The sequence below is a fragment of the Giraffa tippelskirchi genome, chromosome 8 (genome assembly GCF_054371585.1).
Source record: "Giraffa tippelskirchi isolate mGirTip1 chromosome 8, T2T-mGirTip1v1.2.pri, whole genome shotgun sequence".
Taxonomy (NCBI): domain Eukaryota; kingdom Metazoa; phylum Chordata; class Mammalia; order Artiodactyla; family Giraffidae; genus Giraffa; species Giraffa tippelskirchi.
Genome location: NC_137282.1, coordinates 58,482,566 through 58,503,776, shown reverse-complemented (window position 1 = coordinate 58,503,776; position 21,211 = coordinate 58,482,566). Strand labels below are relative to the sequence as shown.

Below are 21,211 nucleotides of genomic sequence, written 5' to 3'. Positions count from 1 at the left end.
TGAGAAATAAGACTTAAAAAATTTACTAAAGAGATTATGTTTATGCTCACATGAAAATAACTGGTGTGTGATGTACCCACTCACCATAAACAACTAGATGTAAGAACTAGACAGAATATTGAAATCATTTTATTTATTTATTTATTTATTTATTTATATTTTTTTTGAAATCATTTTAAAAAATTGCAACAAGCAGAATTCTGATCTGTAACAGAAGGAAGCAAACAAGTGACCCCTACCATCGCTTTCTGCCACTTTGATTCAGGGAGGGAAAACTCAAACAGAGTTTAAAGAGACAAGGATTGTACCTGAAGGAGGCAGAAGTGGCTGGAATTTACAGGACAGAGTATCAGAGTGACGGGAAAAAGTGCCCCTGAGTCTCTGGCTGAATTGCAAGAGATGGAGCTCCATGAGTCTGGGAAGAGAACTGCTACCAAATTCAGAGCAACTATCAGGTAAGCTGAAAAATCCCCACATGGAGGTGAGAGTCATTTCTGCTCCCATCAGCCAATATGGAGGTATCTTGTTGAATACATGGGGCATTAGGTAGAGATCCCAGAAAATCAATGAGGGTTTTAAGTAGGTCAGCCAAACAGAAGTGGGATAAAATACCCCTGGAGTAAAGGCTACTCTACATATGCCCCCAAAAGTACCTAAAGCCAAACTGAAAAATGTCCAAGCTGATACACAAGTTGTGTAAGTACCTGCCCAAGTCCAAAATGCTTTCAAACAATACAAAGCCTTTGCAACTCAAACTCAGAAGTAGACAATGTCTGGTATCCAACCAAAAATTACTAAACACGTAGAGGTGGAAATCGGGGTTCGACACATTTACCACGAAAAAAAAAATCGATAGAAACAGACCTAGAAATGAGAGAAGTTATAAATTATCACACAAATACTTTAAAATAGTGTTTATAATAAGGTCAGAAAACATGAATATGAGAAATAAAGATATAAATTGGAACCTCATGTAACTTATAGAGACAAAATCATGTTATATGTATGGTAAGTTCCCAGTACTCAAAAAATCTTCTCCTTTCTTGGAAAAATTTCACTGGATAGTATTAACAAAAAATTAGATATTGTAAAAAATAATAGTGAATTTGAACATGGCTATAACAGCTCCACAATATAAAGCAGGAAAGAAAAATCGACTGGAAAAAACTGAACTCACTAAAATTTATTTATGGCTTCCCAGGTGGCACGGTGGTAAAGAATCTGCCTGCCAATGCAGCAGATGCAGGAGACCAGGGTTTCATCCCTGGGCCCAGAAGATCCTCTGGAGAAGGAAATGGCAATCTACTCCAGTATTCTTGCCTGAAAATTTCATGAACAAAGGAGCCTGATGAGCTACAGTCCAGGAGGTCAGAAAGAGTCAGACAGGACCGAGCAGGCAGACCACACACACACACACATACACAATTTATTTATAACCCCCAAATCAATACTTGTATCACTTTCATGGTCGAACAAGACAACATTCACCTTCTTCTTTTAGCTCTTCTACTGTCAACAACAAGCTTCCTTTCTGTGATCCATTTAGTGTCATGTTTCTGCTTTTTTTGTGCTTTTCATGGTGATTAACTGTTTAAGATGTTTAAAATGACACTCAGGCATTATGCAGAACTTCTCTCTGTGTTCCTAAGCACAAAAAAGCTGTGATGTGTTTTACTGTTAATGAATCAACATTACATGTCAAATAAGATATCTTTAACAGAAACACAAACAAAGTATGTATTGATTGATTGATGAAAAAGTAGGCTCAGAGGAACGTAGCTCTATTATTCCCCCTTGGAACGAGGCTCAGCGTTCACTAGCTCAGTATTTATGGCCACTTTATAGAACAGGACTACTGAGTATAATGAGAACTGACTGTATTTCCTCTATCAATACAATTGCTACACTTTAAACACAGAAATATTGCATAATAGAAAATATATTAAGAAGCTACACCTTTAAACACCCTCTTAGAATTCGTTCTCAGAGAAATTTCTTGTACTGTATGAACTCTCCAACCAATAATACTTATAAACTTTGTATGAAATATGATAAACGTTTTTGAAGGCACAAGAAAGAAATTAGAAAGTTGGCATAACTAGAGGGGATTTGACTTTTGGGTGAAGAAAGCCACATTTAGTGAAATCCACATTCATATATTTTACTTCAAATGGAAAAAGTAGAACAAATATCACTACAGGGACGTTGCAAAGAGAGGAGCATATGCTAAGATAACAGGCAGATGTCTGAGAAAGATTAGCTGCAATCTGGTCCACGGAAAGAGATTTATAATAGGATGCAAATCAAAATAAGTAATCTTTGAAACTTTGCTGAAGATAAGTACATTTTATGTAGAAAAGTTTAATTGCTAGCTTAACAAGTTTTTTAAAGTGTAACTGATTCCTTGAAAACTTCTAGAAGAGCTAATATATAAATGAAGACAAACCAAGATAATAGCAATAAGGAGTAATTGTACTTCAAGCTAGTACTAGCAATCACTAGCTTTAATAACTAGTACTAGTAATCACTAGTTTTAATAACAAGTAGCCATTAAAATTCAGAGGAGCAAACTCACAAGCTGGTTTTTTGGGTTTTGGTTTTTTGCTGTCCATACAGAATATTGATCTTTTTTATTCCTATTTTATTCACTTATTTTTATTTTCAAATGCATTTTTAATTGGAGGATAATTGCTTTGCAATGCTGTGTTGGTTTCTGCCATACAATAACATGAATCAGCCAGAAGTACACATATGTCCCCTCCCTCTTGAGCTTCCCTCCCACCCCCTACCCTATCCAACCCCTCTAGGTTGTTACAGAGTACGGGGCTGAGCTCCCTGTGTTATACAACAACTTCCCACTAGCTGTCTATTTTACACATGATAATGTACATTTTTCAATGCTACTCTCTCAATTCATTCCGTCCTCTTGTTCCCCCGCTGTGTACACAAGTCCATATAGAATATCCTTATTTCAGGGCAGCATTTTGAACTCAGTGAATTAAAAAAAAATAAAAGAAAATGGTGAAGCAAGGATAAAGTTAAATGTGTATGCACCAGAAGAATTTGTTTGTAATGCTGTGTTATTCTCTGGTGACAAGAAGCAACTCTAGCATGTTCTGATTATTGCTGAAAAGTGGATTAAGCATCATTCTCAAGTACTCATGTGGAGCCTGAGAGTACACAGGGGAAGATGTTTTAAATGTGTTTGTCATAGTTGCTTTTGAGTAGAAAAATGATAATCAATAAACAATGTGCATATTCGTTGCTCATTTATTCTTGCTTTTAAAATTCCTTCTCTATAATTGTATTTCCAGGGGAAACGTAAATAGAGCATCTTCACATCTGTAATAGGAGACTTTTTTTCTGTTTGCAATTTTTATTTTTAAAAACAATCATTAAAAGTTGTATTTGTAGAAGTTAAGGAGTAAATGTGACCCACAAATTCATGATCTCTTAGCTCTAATTAAAAGATAAACAGAAAGGGTTAACACTATGTCCTTTTTTTACAATCTGGAGGACATAGGTACCCTTACACATGGAAGAATTTTAAAAGTCAGATAAAAATTCATGCAAGGTTACAAGAATATCCATACAGAGGCCACTAGACCTGGAGGGCACATGGAGATGCCTTGCTCATGTAAAAATGTCCCCACCAACCTAGGAGATTCACGCTAAGAGGTTTAATTGACTGGGCTGTCTTCACTTTCCAGAAATAGCTTGTTGGGTCTTGTTACCCAAGGAATACAGATGGTGTGTACACGCTGACTTCTCCCCAAGCTGCCACTGCTCACAGGCTAACTGTGTGACTGGTTCCCTATCGTCTCACATGGACATCCAGGACGGGTTAAAACACAGCTAAGATCCATCCGACTGTAATTGTCTGAGCTCTGCCCCTGCTTCAGATCCTCCTACTCTGCAAGCAAAGAGCTAGAGAATCTCAAACACAAGGTACAGGAACTAGCATTAGAGAAATCCTTTCTACAGAGCACTTTCAATACTCATAAAGATGATGCATATGTTTTAGGAAATTTGTGAATTACAGAAAAAAGCCTTGTATAATAGTTAAAACTATTTGACATTTGGTTAAGTACTCACTACAATCTGGGAACCAAATACTTTGTATACTTTATTTGTTTTTCCCCAAGCCTCATGAAAAAGGTAAAATTATATTAGCGATATTATAGAGATAAGTAAATGAGGATTAGAAACAATAATTATTGACATAACCATAATATGATGGCTTCCTGGTGGGTCAGATGGTTAAGACTCTGCCTGCAATGCAATCCCTGGGTTGGGAAGATCCCCTGGAGGAGAAAATGGCAACCCACTCCGGTATTCTTGCCTGGAGAATCCCATGGATGGAGTATCCTGGTGGGCCCCAGTCCATGGGTCGCAAAGAGTCAGACACGACTGAGCAACTGACATACACAGTATGTAGTATGTGGAACTCGACTTCAGACCAAGTTACAAACAGCACACCTTTTTACAACTATAATAATCTGATTACCAAGTACTAAACACTCATGTTCTTTGTATAGATTTTTAAATCTGAAAATAAATTGAGATTATACCACATATATTGAATTGGTCAGCTTATGTTGCTGACTATTGATTCTATCTCCATATCATAGATTAATCTTATAAAATACTGTTTTCAATAGCCCCACGGCATTCTGTTGAGTGGAATGTCATAAAATGTATTACAATCTGTTATCTACTGCATGAGTGTATGTTTAGTTGCTTCAATTGTGTCAGACTCTTTGCAACCCTATAGATTGCAGCCCACCAGGCTCCTCTGTCCATGGGATTTCCCAGGCAAGGATACTGGAGTGGGTTGCCATGCCCTCCTCCAGGGAATCTTCTCAACCCAGCGATTGAACCTGGTCTCCTGCATTGCAGGCAAATTCTGTAACTTTTGAGTAGGTAATAAAAATGTCACGCCTTCTGCTTTGTCCTCCTGGAACACCTCCTCTTGGAACCAGCTACCATGCTTCAAAGAAGCCAACTGCCCTCAAAAAGAGACCACATGTAGGTGTTGAAACATCAACCACCAGGTAGAAAGTCAGTGAGCCTCATGATAAACTCAGACTCAGGGCACTCCACGTTTCAAGATGCTCCAGCTGACCTTGCATGGAGCAGAGATGCTGCTAAGTCGCTTCAGTCGTGTCCGACTCTGTGCGACCCCATAGACGACAGCCCATCAGGCTCCCCCGTCCCTGGGATTCTCTGGGCAAGAACACTGGAGTGGGTTGCCATTTCCTTCTTCAATGCATGAAAGTGAAAAGTGAAAGTGAAGTCGCTCAGTCGTGTCCGACTCTTAGCGACCCCATGGACTGCAGCCTATCAGGCTCCTCCATCCATGGGATTTTCCAGGCAAGAGTACTGGAATGGGGTGCCATTGCCTTCTCCGGGAGCAGAGATGAGCTACCCACGAAATGCGGTCCGAATTGGAGATTCGTGAGCAAGATAAGGGACTGGTAATTCCACTCCAGTGTATCGACTCAAGGAAAATGAAAACCAACGCCAATGAAAGATTGTCTAAGACAGTGGCTAACTACCAAAAACTTGAAAAAATTCATATGTCCATTGACAGAAAACAGTTGTGCTATACTCATAAAATGGAGATGCAATGATAAAAAAGAACAAACTACTTAAACACACAACAACATTGATAAATCTCATAAAAGAGTATATACTGAATGATTTCTTTGCATGAAATGCTAATACTGTTTGTTGGAGGCCAGAGTGAATCAAAAAGCTCCACTGAACTGAGAAGATACTTGAGACCAAAAATGAGGCAGGCAGCTAAATGCAATAGTGGGTCAGTTTGTTATTAGGTAACTTACATGGGCTTCCTTGGTGGCTCAGTGGTAAAGAATCCACCAGCCAATTCAGGAGACATGGGTTACATGCCCAATTCAGGAAGATCCCCTGCAGAAGGGAATGGCAACCCATCCCCAGTATTCTTGCCTGGGAAATCCATGGACAGAGGAGCCTGGTGGGCTGCAGTCCATGGGGTTGCAAAATAGTTGGATGCAACTTAGCAACTAAACAACAACTTACTCACAGTGTGGGATTGGGTAGACAACCTGTAAGGATTTGTAGCTGCACTTCACTGCCAAGGGACCAGTGGGACAACTTTATAGTTAATCTAGGGTCTGGGGGTGTGTGCTTGGACACAGGATGTGCACTCCCAAGTCGAGATTTATGAATGAGTAACAAGTGTCCCGGATGCCAGACATACGTCAGAGAAAGTCTTCATCATTGTTTGGGGGCTAACAGAGCATGGAGACCACCTGGACCTAAGGATCATTAAGCAATATCTATTAACAAAGCCCTTCAAGACAGAGATGCTTTTGAATTATGGTGCTAGAGAAGACTCTTGAGAGTCCCTTGGACAGCAAGGAGGTCAAACCAGTCAATCCTAAAGGAAATCAACCCTGAATATTCATTGGAAGGACTGATGCTGAAGCTGAAAGTCCAATACTTTGGCCACCAGTTGGGGAGAGCCAACTCACTGGAAAAGACCCTGATGCTGGGAAAGATTGAGGGCAGGAGGAGAAGAGGCCCTCAGAGAATGAGATGGCTGGATGGCATCACTGACTCAATAAACATGAGTTTGAGCAAGCTCCGGAAGATGGCGAAGGACAGGGAAGTCTGGTGTGCTGCAGTCCATAGGTTTACAAAGGGTTGGACATGACTTAACAACTGAACAACAACATTAACAGCCTTTGATGACAGAGAAGGGATTTACTACACAGTGTAGGTAGGGTCAGTGGAAAGACAGGAGGGACTGTGTGGCCCCAAGATGGCATCAGTATGCCAATGGCCATACACAGTTGAAACTAAAATATGGTGATAGGAACACACTGTGGTTATGGGGCCACAGTGAGCTGAGGGGCTGCCTGAAAAGGAATACTGTGGAATTTTCTGGGAGGATTGAAATATTTTATGTCTTGTTTTGGGTATGGTGACAGAGGTGTGTATAATTGTTATTATTCACCAAGCTGGACACTTAAAATCTGAGTATTTTATTATTTTATAGTAATTATATCTCAATGTTTAAAACCTGCAACCATCTTCTGAAATACTTTTGCTCTCTCAGTCCAACTGTGTACATTTACTATCATCAGAGAAGACACTTTCTATTAAACTATTAGAGGATGGGAAATGAGAAACCATATTTATTGAAGGTCATTTTCCATGATAGAGGTTTCATCCATCCAACTTGAGGCCAGAAGATGACAACAAATAAAGCTACTACTTGGTGAAAAATGGGGTCTGAGGACAGGAACGCAAGCATTAAAAATTCTAGATGAAGATTAAATTGAACACTCCTGCTACTAATGTTCTCACATGAAATTATTAAGAGGAAATTAGCAGAGGCAATGAACTTATTACTGAGCCATCACTGCTTCTGACAAGTCGTGAGAAATAATTTTGGTAGAAGAAGGGTTATATTAACACACCTGATATTTGCATCCAAAGTCCAGTTCCAATTAATGAAGAAAAAAAATAACATCTTAGTTTTGTAGTTGTGGGGAGTTTATATTCAGTCCAGGGGAGAACCGTGAGTGAAAATGAATCCTGGAGTCTGTCATCTTGATCTTTGAAAATTATGAATAATAAAGAAAAGGTTTTGCATCAAGGCAAGTCATCTCTCTGCCCAGTCAAGTGGAGACATGTTTGTGTAATGCTCCCAGGAGAAGCTGAACAAACACCACCTCCACCTCCCTGTGCCCAATCAGATTTAAAAACAGAACCGTCAGCTCTCCATGTCTCAGAGTATAAATGTGGGCAAAATACCAACTGGAATATTGAAGGGGTGCCCGTGGTTCCTATGAATCCTCTTACTTCATTCCCAATGGATTTATCAGTCAGGAGAGCTGAATAAGGGCACCAAAAAGTGAAAAAGCCCTCAGTCTAGTTTACCCACAGACATGCTTTCAAAGTCAGATTGGGGCCCAGGGTGGGTAAACAAGATGAGCCACTGGGCTATGGAAAGGAAATTTAAGAATTAAATTATAATTTGAAAGGAAGTAGCCACCTCTGATGTTCAGTAACAGGCTTCTAATCTAGCCCCAGATCTGTCTGCATGTCACTGCTGACGGCTGGGTCTCCAAAGAGGAAACGTTGGCAGAGACACCTCACTCAGTCCCTGGCTTTATTGCCAGGCTTTGCAGTTTAAATGGGCCAAAACAAGTAGACTTAAAAATCATGTTGGTATAAACCACGTGTATACTCTGCCTAATTTCTCTTAACTAACTTTTGCAAAAAAAAATTGGCTTCTAATAGAGACACACAGAGAGCAGGTGTATCTCGGTAGCTGTTTGTCCAAAGGGCAGGACTGTCCAGCGACCCCTAGCAGCGCTCAGTGGACAGACAGGGGGCCCAGTGGGTCTGTGGACACTTACATCCACATCCCCATGAGGCCACAGATGCTCACCTCTGTTTCTGTCCAACGCGGAATCAATCACAGGGACCGAATACACCCTTTCCCTGGAAACAATGAAAAAGTGAACAGAATGTAGGAAAATGATGATTTTCAAGACACTAGAAGTCCGTGATCTTTGGTGGGGAGGAAAGGAGTGGAAGGAGACTTACAACAGCCACCGTTCATTACCTGGAGGGAGAAACGGGTGGAGCAGAGCGAACTGCCTGAAGTGACAAGCGGAACCTGGAGCCTGGAGACCAAGGTCCTCAAGGTGCATGACGGAAGGGGTCAGGGCTGTGCGGAGAGACCTGCAGAAGAAAGAGAGTGTTAGTGCTCAGTCAGGTCTGACTTTTTGTGACCCCATGGATGGTAGCCCTCCAGGCTCCTCTATACATGGGATTTCCCAGGCAAAAATACCATTCTCTTCCCCAGGGGTTATTCCTGACCCAGGGATCAAAATATTGGGCTATGCCTGGACAAACTTATGTGTCTGAGGAAAGAACCCCCCAGTAGGAGTGCCGAGGACCCCGATAGGGCCTGTTCCCACCAGCCAGGCTGGAGAACCCCACGACTGAAAGCACACTAGGCGGGGCATTCGCTGCGCTCTTGCCTCTGTGAACTGAGCACTGCCCCAGCCCTACCTGACACATCTTCAGAGCAAGACCCACAAGGATCAAGCTCTTTGCAGGTGGCTTAACTGTGCCTCAGAACTAAGCTCAAGAACACTTTTAGGAATGCAAAAATATCCAGGAACCAGCAAGGTAGGATTCAAAATCAAAATCTGAAGGATTACCAGGCATGCCAATGAACCAGAAAAATAGCAAGCACTTTATTGAAAAGTAGGAGAAAAAGATAAATCCAGTATTATACTCAGACATTGCAATCTCTCTCTCTCTCTCAATAATTGATAAAATTGATGGATAATCAGTTAAGGTATAAAAGACTTAAACAACATTATCAACCAACTTGAACTCAATGACATTTATAGAAAAATCCATCCAATAAACAGCAGAATACATGATCTTTTCAAGTACCCACAGAATTTTTAACAATCTAGATTATATCCAATAGCATAAAGCAAGTTTCAGTCAATTTTAAAAAATTAAATTTCTACAAAATGGATTCTTGGAGTACAGTGAATTAAATTACAAATCAAAACCAGGCAGATCTCTGGAGGATTTATGGATATTTGGAAAGTGAATGCATCAAATAAAACACCAGAACAAAAATTGTATAACACTTTGAACCAGATTAAAATAAAACATTATATAGTAAAACTTGTGGAATGTTGTGAGGGAAGTACTTGGAAGATGGCTTATTAGCTCTATGTGTTAATATTATGGAGAAAAATCTCAAATAAATGCCTTAAGTCTCCAACTAGAGAAACTAGAAAAAGAAGAGTAAATGAAGTTCAAAGTAGAAGAAAAGAAATAATAAAGATCAGAACAAAAATCAAGGAAATAGAAAACTTATAAAACATAAAATCAAATCAATAGCTAGTTCTTTGAGAACAGCAGGAAAACTGATAAACTGACAGCCAGACTGATGAAAGAGTAAGTGAAGATACATTTTACTAATATCAAAAATGAAAGATGCAGTATCAGTACTGGTTCCATGGATGTTACAAGGATAGCACAAGAGTCCAATGAATGACTTTATGCCAATACATTTTAAAACAGGTGGAACAGACAAATTCCTTGAAAAACACAACCTATCAAAGCTCACTCAAAGGAAAAAATACATAGTCTGAATAGCTCTATATATCCATTATAATTTTTTATTTATTGTAAACTTTTCGACAAAGAAAATTCTAGGTCTCAATGAATGGTTTTATTGGTGAATTCCACCAAAAATGTAAGAAAGAAATAATACTAATTCTATATAAACTGTTCTGGAAATTGAAAATGAAAGGATAGTTTCCAATTCATTTTACGAGGCCAGCATTACCCTGATACCAAAACCAGACAAAGACATTACAAGAAAACTACAGAACAATAATCACTCCTGGACACAGATGCAAAATTCTTAACAGAATTTTAGCAAATGGAATCCAAACTACATATTAAAAATTCATCATGACTAGGCTAAGTTTATATGAAGAATGCAAAGTTGGCTTGACATTTGAAAATTAATCAATGTAATTCACTGCATTAACAAACTAAAAATGAGGATCCAATCATATGATTATCTAAATAGATACAGGAAAACATTTAACAAAATCCAGCACTCTAATAAAAGTTCCCAACACAGTAGGAATAAAGCAAACCTCCTCAAACTGATAAAAGCCACACATGAAAAGCTATAGCTAACATCATACTTAAAAGACTGAATGATTCCCAGCAAAGATCATGAACAAGACAAGGGTATCTCATCACTATTTAACTTTATACTGGAGGTTCTAGCTAGTACAAGCAGGCAAGGGAACAAAGCATCCACTGTAATGAATCTGCAGGGAGAAAATTCCTACTGGAACCAATAGTAGTTTGATGAGTCTAAAGTATATAAATCAATATACTAAAATCAGCCATGGTTTTACATATTTGCAGCACATAATTAAAAATTAAAATCAAAGCAATAATACCATTGGCAATAGCACCACAAATTTAAATAATTATGGATTAATCTGTCCAAAGATATGAAAGACTTGAATGCTGAAAATAACAAAACACTGCTGAGAGAAGTCAGAGGAGAACTAAATAAACGTAACGCCATACTCTGTACAAGGGTCAGAAAGCTCAATATTGTTAAGATGTCAATTTGCCTGAAAATGAACCAAAGTAATCCCAATCAAAGTCCAAGCTGACATTTTTTTGGAAGAAATTGATGAACTGATTTGAAAACTCCTATGGAAATACAAATGGCTAAAAGTAGAGAAAACAGTAAAAGAGAAAAACAAATCTTGAGAATTAATACTATATTTTTTCATGAGTTTTTATAAAGCTATGGAAACTAACAGAGTGTAGTATTATAGAGACAAATAGACGGAATAAAATAGAAAAAATAGACCCCCATATCGATACATGTGTGTGTGTGTCTGTGTGTATTGTTGTTGTCATTCAGTCACCCAGTCCGACCCGATGGACTGCAGCATGCCAGGCCTCTCTGTCCCTCACCACCTCCCAGAGTTTGCCCAAGGTCGTATTCATTGCATCAGTGATGTCGTCTAGCCATTTCATCCTCTGACGCCCTATTCTTCTTCTGCGCTTGGTCTTTCCCAGGATCAGGGTCTTTTCCAATGAGTCACTTCTTCATAAGAGATGACCAAAATACTGGGGCTTCAGCTACAGCATCAGTCCTTCCAGTGAATATTCAGGGTTGATCTCCCTTAAGATTGACTGGTTTGATCTCCTTGCTGTCCAGGAGACTCAGGAGTCTTCTCCAGCACCACAGTTCAATTCTTTGGCCTTCTGCCTTCTTTACAGACCACTGGGAAGACCATAACCCTGAATATATGGACCTTAAAAGATGCTTGCTCCTTGGAAGAAAAGCTATGACCAACCTAGACAGTATACTAAAAAACACACACATTACTTTGCCAACAAAGGTCCATCTAGTCAAAGCTATGGTTTTCCCAGTAGTCATGGTTGGATGTGAGAGTTGTACTAGAAAGAAAGCTGAGTGCCAAAGAATTGATGCTTCTGAACTGTGGTGTTGGAGAAGACTTTTGAGAGTCCCTTGGACCGCAAGGAGATCCAACCAGTCAATCCTAAAGATCAGTCCTGAATATTCACTGGAAGGACTGATGCTGAAGCTGAAGCTCCAAAACTCTGGCCACCTGATGCAAAGAACTGACTCATTGGAAAAGACCCTGATGCTGGGGAAGATCGAAGGCAGGAGGAGAAGGGGGTGACAGAGGACGAGATGGTTGGATGGCATCACCGACTCAATGGACATGAGTTTGAGCAAGCTCTGGGAGTTGGTGATGGACAGGGAATCCTGGTGTGCTGCAGTCCACGGGGTTGCAAAGACTCAGACACGACTGAGCGACTGAACTGAACTGATAATAGACTTTTGTTGGCAGAGTACTGTGTCAACTTTTCAATACATTGTCTACATTTATCATTGCTTTCCTGCCAAGAAGAAATCGTCTTCTGATTTCATGGCTGCTGTCACCGTCTGCAGTGATTTTGGAGCCCAAGAAGAGGAAATCTGTCACTACTTCCCAATTTTCCCCTTCTATTTGCCATGCAGTAATGGGGCCAGATGCCATGATCTTAGTTTTTTTTTTTTCTTTTTAATATTTGGTCTTTTATTTAACTTAAGATTCTATATGTATATGTATGTATATATATATAATACACACACACACACGCACACAAACATACATACAATTGATTTGAAAATGTGACAAAGGCAATTCAATGGATTAAGAATAGTCTTTTTTACAAAATAGTGGTGGCATATTGGATATTTATTTGGTAAAAAAACAAAAAGAAATTCAAAGTACACCTTGCACCATAGACTTAAGTGTAAAACATAAAACATGGGCTGCCCACATGGCTCAGTGTAAAGAATCCCCCTGCCAATTCAGGAGATAGATGCAGGAGAAGCAGGTTTGATCCCTGGGTTGGGAAGATCCCTTGGAGGAGGAAATGTCTATGCACTCCAGTATTCGTGCTTGGGAAATCCCATGCACAGAGGAGCCAAGCAGGCTAAAGTCCATGGAGTCACAGAGTCAGATACGACTTAGCTACTGAGCATGCACACACGAAAGCACGAAATCTTTTAGAGAAAAAGAGAGAGGAAAATGTTCATAACCTTCAACAAAACCGTATCCACCCTCAAGACGGTAAGTACCACGTAAAATCTCCACCTACTAATACCATCACCTTTGGCATCTGGATTTCTACACGTGAGATTTTTTAGGGGAGATACAAACATCCAGACCTCAGCAATAAACATACATATAAACTCACAAAAAGTGGGGAAAGATGTGCACATCCCTTTGATTAGCTACTTCTCTAAGGAAGATCTATTGATGGCAAGTAAGCACCAGCAAAGATGTTCAACATCATTGTTCGTTAGGAGAAATGCAAAAACACTCGGAAATCACTCGCGTTGAGCACTCTTATAGATCTAGCCATTCCATTCTTAGATAGTTCCCCCAAAGAAATGAAAGCATAAGTGAACCACAGAATTAGCAGAACTATTTTTTTTTTTAAGAGTAAGATTTTGTCAAGCAAATTCTTCTGTAAGAATTGAGAGAGTAGACCTGAAATATATGGATTACCATATGTAAAATAGAGAGCCAGAGGGAATTTGCTATATGATGCTGGTAGTTCAAACCCAGTGCCCTGTGACAGCTCAAAGGGGTTGGGTGGATTGGGAGGTGGGAAGGACATTCAAGAGGGAGGGGACATATGTATACCTGTGGCTGATTCGTCTTGATGTATGCAGAAACCAGCACAATATTGTAAAGCAATTATCCTCCAATTAAAAAATAAAGTTTGAGAAATGTCGCGCACATGCTGTTTTTTCTTTGCCCGAAACACTTTTCACCCCCAGTCTACATAGTTCTTTCTGCCACATCCTTCAAGATTCCAAACAAATACTACCTTTTTACTGAACCCTTTCTGGAAACAACTAACTGAAAAGTCACCCCATCCTTTTATACTTTACACATCTGTTAGTTAAGAACAGTTTGCAAAACAAATGTGGTCCCCTTCCCTTATAGAACTTAAATTTTATTGAGGGAAGATAGACAATAATAAAATACATATCTGTTGAATGGAATAAATCATCATATGTGCGGCTGCAAAGTTGGCCAAACATCTGAATGTATCAAGAAGTCTATTTTTTAAATGGGTGTACATCCACTATCATTAATTAATGACCTTGATCAAAGTATGTATTGCCTTGAGATATTGACTTATGATGACACAATGGATTATAAACTCTAAGTAGGTAAGGACACACACGGGACACACATTCAAGAACGTTTGATTGATAGTGATGCAGACCACTGGTCTAGGTCAAGGCCAACCGTGGGATGAAGGGTCCCCCTCTCACATCAGGGAGGTAGAGCCTGGCCTCCTCAGAAAATGGCTGGGAACTTGGATTGAAGGATGAATGGGCTGATTTATTTCAGCATGTTTGTTTCTGTTTAAATATTTTGTTCGACGCTCTTCCTACGACATGGAAAAGGAAGAGGAAGGAAAAAGAGCAAGACTGATTTTTTTTTAAAAGCATCATTTACTGTCCCTGGTGCCTCTGTGTGTGTGTGTGTGTGTGTAGGCTTTGCTTCCCTGGTCACTTCTGAGCTGCAGAAGCAAAAATAGCCGTGAACACAGAGTCTGGCTGAGTGCTCTGGCCTGTTTATTTCATACATCGTTCACAGCCTGCTGCAGTGACTATATGATGCCGCACATGACCTCGGGGGAGGGGAGGGATGGGGGAAGAACATACGCTTGTGTGGGCTCGGCTACCTGACCACAAAGGATCCTGTGCCACGGGCTCACACATTTCTACTAATAAATGGAAAAGGTACACTTGAATCAAGGGCTTTCTTTTTTTCCTGAGTTTGTTGATTTTAGAAATTCTAGTAAGTTGACTCACTGCAGGAATAAGTCTAAATCTTTGTTTTTATATTTAGACCAGAAAAATATTTTTTTTTAATAATCATTCACTAAGCAGTTACTAGATGTCGAATGTATGGACACTAAGGGGGGAAGAGGGAGATGAGATGAATTTGGAGATTGGGATTGACATATATACACTATGGACACCATGTATAACATTCATAACGAATGGGAATCTACTGTACAGCACAAGGGAACTCTACTTAATGTTCTGTGTAGGAAATCGCAAAATGGGGATATGTGTATGCATGTAGCTGATTCACTTTGCCGTAGAGCAGAAACTAACAACATTGTAAAGCAACTAAATTCCAATAAATGTTTGTAAAAAGTCACCTGCATTTTTCTCCCCTGTGTCATTTGGCCAGCAAATCCTGGGCCTCCCAGCTTGCTCTCACACAGAAGTCCCGAGTCACTCCTTGCGATTCTAGTTTTTTGGTTTCTTCTTCTTCCCACTAAGATTATTTCTTACTGATTTACTCTTGTTGATTGCTCAGTTACACTAGGAAATTGTGTTCTCTAACCCTTTCCACTAATTTTAGGAACAGTTGGCCAGGGTTGTCTCTGCAATCCTCAGCTAAATTCCTACCAGGGACAAGATAAAACAGTGGGGCTCCAGGGAAGTCAGTAAATTTCTTTTGACGTCAGTGAATTGGCAGACACAAGTCCACAGGGGCTTTTGTCTTCTCAGTTTCCAGAAAATTAGCCTTTCTGTTATGCAATAATAATTAGTAATTAGTACATATAATAAAAACTAATAAATTTATACACACACTCACACTCAGGCAGATTGACAGCAGAATAAACGTTATCACATTTCTTCCTGAAATCCAATTAGGAGAAAATTGAGGTCATGGTCAGATTAAGCAATGTCATTTTTTTCTAAATCAATGGTTCTTCATCTTTTTGGGTTCACAGACCCCTCTGAGTATCTGAGAAAGTTACGGAAGCCCTCCGGGGGATAGGGGTAGGGTGGAAAACATAAAATATGCAATTCCCAGGGGCATATGGCCCCTCAAGAAACCCTCTGCTCTAGATCTGAAATGCACTAGTAATGCCATTATTTATAATTCAATAGCAGAGACTGCTGTGGGGAGGTAAACTGCAACGTTAAAACAAAGAGAACAGCTGCCTGGTTCACCCAGAAATTCCTGGAGGCCACAGGGCCTTGTCTTTGATTCCAGTTCTGTTTCCAAGCAGCCCACAGGTATAACATCCCACCTACAGCCAGTCTCCACAATGAAAGGGCCGAGCAGGGCTTTGAAGAGCCTCCTGGGTGGCACTTTTAAGTGGAAACAAGTCTAATCTGGAGGCTGGCATGGAGGAAGTCTCCGTGGGTGACCGCGGTCCACAGCTGCCCAGCCCACATCTGCCGTCACCAAGTTCCCCCATCTCATCCCTGCTCTGAGGCAGGTGGCTGGGCTCCCGGGCTCAACATCAGGCAGAAAATCTTGTGCCACTCTGTGGATGCTTGGCAGGCTTCGGTCTCCCTGCAAAGTCTTAAAAGTGAGAGTTTAGCGGGGTTTGGGAGAGGGCAATGGCACCCCACTCCAGTGCTCTTGCCTGGAAAATCCCATGGACGGAGGAGCCTGGTAGGCTGCAGTCCGTGGGGTCGCTAAGAGTCAGACACGACTGAGCGACTTCACTTTCACTTTTCCCTTTCATGCACTGGAGAAGGAAATGGCAACCCACTCCAGTGTTCTTGCCTGGAAAATCCCAGGGATGGGGGAGCCTGGTGGGCTGCCGTCTATGGGGTCGCACAGAGTCGGACACGACTGAAGTGACTTAGCAGCAGCAGCAGCAGCAGCAGGGTTTGAGGACGTGACAGCCCATCAGCAAAACATCAAGTCCGCCCCAGCTGCCTCGAGGTCGGCAGCGAGCAGAAACAGAGGCAGGTCTGTCTCCAGCAATGTGTTTCTTTTGCTTGCCTGTCAGACACAAGCTGTAGCTCAGGTGCAAGATCTAGAAAGGAAACGTATTACAAAGTGGTAAAGCTGACCTGGAAGCTTCTAACCACTCTAAGGATTCTAAACCCCCCAGATACATGGCAGAGGCACCTGCCTATTATGTCATGAGGGCCCGGATTGGACACTCAGGACCCCCCATTCCTGGCCTCCCTTTCTGCCAGACTTGACTCCTTGGATGCTGACATTCATGTGCAATTCCAAGCTCAGTTTCTGACCCTTTTCTATGAAGCTTTTCTAATCTCTCCAGGGAGTGTTCATCCCTTTCCTCTCTATGACACCAGATGAATTAATTACTCCTGAATTTCCTCTCCCTCTAACAATTCAGGAAAGCTAATTTCAGATTAAAATAAGTTTCTGGAAAGGATGAAGACCGTACTCCTCACAAAGTTATTATGAAAAGGAGAATGGAGAGAAATTATATTGCGAGACATGATAAAACCACACCGCAGGGATGACAGCCTGTCAGGCTCACCTGCTCCCTCGTTTCTGCTCCCGACCCAGGAGGGCTGTGGAGACTGAAGGGGCCGCTGGGCAGGACACGGCAACAGGGCGGTGAGGTGAGCTGAGGGGCCCAACCACAGGGCTCTGCTGGGTAGTGATGTCTCGTGTCATTCTGCGGCGTGTGTGTGTTTGTGTGTATCTCTGTGTCTGTGTGTGTCTGTGCGTATCGGTGTGTCTGTGTGTATGTGTTTGTGTGTATCTGTGTAAGTGTATATATGTGTTTGCGTGTCTGTGTATGTGCATGTCTGCGTGTATGTGTGTGTGTCTGTGTGTATGCCTTTATGTGTCTGTATATGTATATGCATATGTGTGTTTCTGAGCGTGCCTATGTATGTGTCTTTGTGTGTCTGTGTGTGTCTGTCTCTATGCCTTTGTGTGTCTGTGTATGTGTCTGTGTGTATGAGTGTGTCTGCATGTCTGTGTGTGTCTGTATCTGAGTGTATGTGTTTGTGTTTCTGTGTTTGTGTGTCTTGTGTGTCTCTGTGTGTATGTGTTTGTGTGTCTGTGTGTGTCTATATATATGTGTTTTTGTGTCTGTGTGTCTGTTTGTGTTTCTGTGTATATGTCTGTGTGTGTCTCTGTGTATGTGTCTGTGTGTGTCTCTGTGTATGTGTCTGTGTGTCTGTGTGTGTCTGTGTATGTGTTTTTGTGTCTATGTGTGTGTGTGTCTGTGTCTGTGTATGTGTTTGTGTTTTTGTGTATGTGTCTGTATATTTATGTGTCTGTGTATGTGTCTGTGTGTGTCTGTGTGTATCTGTGTGTGTGTCTGTGTATGTGTATGTGTATGTGTTTGTGTTTCTGTGTCTATGTGTATCTGTTTGCCTGTGTATGTCTGTGTATGAGTATGTGTTTGTGTCTATGTGTGTCTGTGTGCATGCATGTGTCTCTGTGTCTCTGTGTCTGTGTGTGTCTGTATGTGTCTGTGTGTCTGTGTGTGTCTGTGTGTCTGTGTCTGTGTGTCTGTTTGTGTGTATGTGTATGTGTGTTTGTGTTTCTGTGTCTATGTGTGTCTGTGTGCATCTATGTGTCTCTGTGTACATGTGTGCATAGCCAAGTTGCCTGTAAGGAGGAATGTGGAGGGGGACTCTGAACTACATGAAGGCTGTGGACAAGCTTATACCCTAGGCACAGCATGGAGGTCTGAAGGGCAGGGAGGAACAGCCAGAGCATTAGAGGACAGAAGTCAAGGAGGGGGCAGAGGGGGCCCCCCTCTGCAGCAGCGCTGTACACCCTGGGGCGAGGTGCTCTAGTCCTCCGAGCCTCGGGGCCCTCACCCAGACAAGGCCGTCACGGTCGTCACCCCTCTGTGCCTCCTGCTGAAAAGGCCTGGGACGAACGCAGCTCACCCGCCACAGGACGCTGGGTGAGGGCTCCTCCGTTCTGTCGCATCCCACGGAGGTGAGCTGGCCAGGGCCGTGTGCAGGGGCCGGGGCACTGTGCACCCCCTGCTCCCCTTCTCAAGGGGCAAGTCCTGCAGGAAGCAGTGTGGGCACACCGTGTCCTGCCGGGAAGAAGAGAGAGAACTTTCAGAGGACGCTCCCAGATCCTTCTTGCTTCCATATGGTGATTTTAGAATTAAATATGAAGGATCACTAAGGCATTTCACACAGTGACTGGCATAGAAGAATTTTTCACTATCTACCATAATTATTATTTCAGCCCAGCTGCAGTGTTTATCCTTATTCTAGCTACCTGGAGAAATTCATAACTTAATTTTTATTATTTAGATGAAGAGACCGAGGTTCCAAGAGGCTGTTTGATTTTCCCAGGCTCCCAGCTAAACTGTCAGCCCGCTAAGCACTTCACTGTGGTGATCGATACTTGGTGTCCTCCATTAGTAAAGACTGAACTGTGTTGGTTAATTTAGCGCCTTAGCTAGTAAACGGCATAAAAGGCAGATAAATCTTGACTCTCTGACTCCTGAGTGGAGTTCTTGTCCATCACAGCATCTTAGTTAGCTCCCTTCCTTCACTGGCATCTTGATTCCTCCTCTGACACCAAATTAACTGTTGAAGTCAGTCCTGATCTTGACCACCAAGACGTGGAGAAGCGGGTGGGTGTCATGCTTCCAAACAAAAACAGAAAGTGGTTTTGCAGAAAATCTCACTGATAGTCCATGTGTACATATGTATGTGTGTATATGCGTGTGTGTGTGTCTGTGTCTGAGTGTCTGTTGCGAAAAGTGTCAACCTTATAGTGCACACATTTTTCCATAGATATTTCCTCTGTTTGCACTGCTCTGGCTCTCAGGGATTTATCCTTCTCTTTTTAAGTAGCCAGGAAAGAAACGCCAGCTGCTCCCTGGAAGCCCATTCAGTTGTGGAAAATTTTTCCTTTTTTATAGCATGTGTTTCTCTACAGTCCTATTGCCAGCTGTCTTCTGCTGTCTATGTCAGTGGTGTGCATACCTGGTTTTTAAACTTCTCTTGGCCTTAATCATCTGAGTCACAGTCAGTTAGTCTTCAAAACATTAGTCAATGTCTCCCCGAAACTCACTTCTCTATTCACGTAAGGGGGAGCTTCCTGGCTTTCTCCTTTCTATGAAGGTCATGACTCAGTGGGCTTCCTTAACATTGAAAATCCTCAAAACCAGGTAGGTACTTTTAAAGGGCCGATGGCAAAGGCAGAATAGTCATTTCCAGCCGCGGGAAGATTGCTCAACAATCCACCTGGAGGTTAGGGAGCTGGTTCCCCGTGAACTGAACTTCAGGATTAAGTGGGAGGTCAACCTACCTTTGTGAAGCTGGCTGCTTGCCTCCTGATTGTTGTTGTTGCTCAGTCGCTAAGTGATGTCTAACTCTTTGTGACCCCATCGACTGCAGCACACCAGGCTCCTCTGTCCTTCACAATCTCCTGGAATTTGCTCAAAGCCACGTCCATTAAGCCTTCTGCGTATGTGTTATTTGATTGATTCCCTTGTTACACAGGGAGCTTACCTACATTAGTTGGAAACCACATATGGACTACCCAATGATACACCTGTTCCTGTGATTCTCTTATTTGCATTTTTTGAATAATATTCCTGAATTCTATCACTGTGTCAAATCCAAGTCTCGAAATATGTTGACATATAGAGTAAAGCTTCCCTGGTGGCTCAGATGGTAAAAAAATCTGTCTGCAATGCAGGAGACACAGATTTGTTCCCTGGGTCGGGAAGATCCCCTGAAGAAGGGAATGGCTACCCACTCCAGTATTCTTGCCTGCAGAATTCCGAGGACAGTGGAGCCTGGCAAGCTAGAGTCCATGGGATCGCAAAGAGTCGGACATGACTGAGAAACTAACACATACTAAGATAGAGTAAAGCAGAGATTTGCCTCTTGTTGCGTCAAAAAATCAAAGTTAAAGAGCATGTGTATCCTATAACCAAACAATAGATGTAGGACATTCTGCTTAAGGTCAGAAAGCAGAGGGATTTCAGAACAAGAGTAAAAAGAAATAAGTATAATTGTGATAAACAGATGGTTCGAGTTGAGACCAGTTAAGGACAAGTTAGAGGTTTGAGGAGTCATCCTTCAGGTAGATTGTACACCTGTGTCTAGTGTGAGCCTGTGTGTGTGTCGGTCATCATTGCCAGTGGGATCTCATTAATGGAGTTTGAATTATTGCATGTTTTTAAAGAAACATATATTACATCGGTTGATACTTTAACAAAGGGCTTTGGCTTATTCTTTTAACTAGCATATATCAATTGTTGACAAGCAATTGGCTAATTTGAATACACTTAAGGGAATGTT

At 41.5% G+C, this 21,211-nt stretch overlaps 1 protein-coding gene across 11 annotated transcripts; it reads right to left on the bottom strand.

Annotated features, from left to right (window-relative positions):
- Positions 1-1,163: 1,163 nt before the first annotated feature.
- On the bottom strand, positions 1,164-20,214 carry LOC145516616 (uncharacterized). 11 transcript variants are annotated; one of them, XR_014061543.1, is made up of 7 exons: positions 19,886-20,178; positions 18,824-18,978; positions 16,716-16,971; positions 8,624-8,742; positions 8,447-8,499; positions 1,489-1,644; positions 1,164-1,320 (listed from the first exon to the last, which is right to left on the bottom strand). XR_014061543.1 is itself a non-coding variant. In XM_081517993.1 (6 exons), exons 1-5 carry the CDS (start codon positions 19,915-19,917, stop codon positions 8,474-8,476), a joined length of 366 nt encoding a protein of 121 aa, XP_081374119.1. In that variant the 5' UTR covers positions 19,918-20,123; the 3' UTR covers positions 1,409-1,644; positions 8,447-8,473. The 11 variants fall into 11 exon arrangements, 1 of the variants encoding a protein (XP_081374119.1); XR_014061551.1 differs by lacking the exon at positions 1,164-1,320 and having other exon boundaries at positions 1,409-1,644; positions 19,974-20,191; XR_014061547.1 differs by lacking the exon at positions 1,164-1,320 and having other exon boundaries at positions 1,409-1,644; positions 16,938-16,971; positions 19,974-20,191.
- Positions 20,215-21,211: the final 997 nt, after the last annotated feature.

Excerpts from the sequence above, each read along its gene's own strand:
- LOC145516616 (XM_081517993.1), bottom strand. The coding sequence starts at position 19,917 with ATGATTAAGGCCAAGAGAAGTTTAAAAACCAG. Across the intron at positions 8,743-16,937 it reads CTACAGCTTGTGTCTGACAG|GTCTCTCCGCACAGCCCTGA; the intron begins GCAAGCAAAAGA and ends TTTCTTCTGCAG. Across the intron at positions 8,500-8,623 it reads CCACCCGTTTCTCCCTCCAG|GGAAAGGGTGTATTCGGTCC; the intron begins GTAATGAACGGT and ends CATTGTTTCCAG.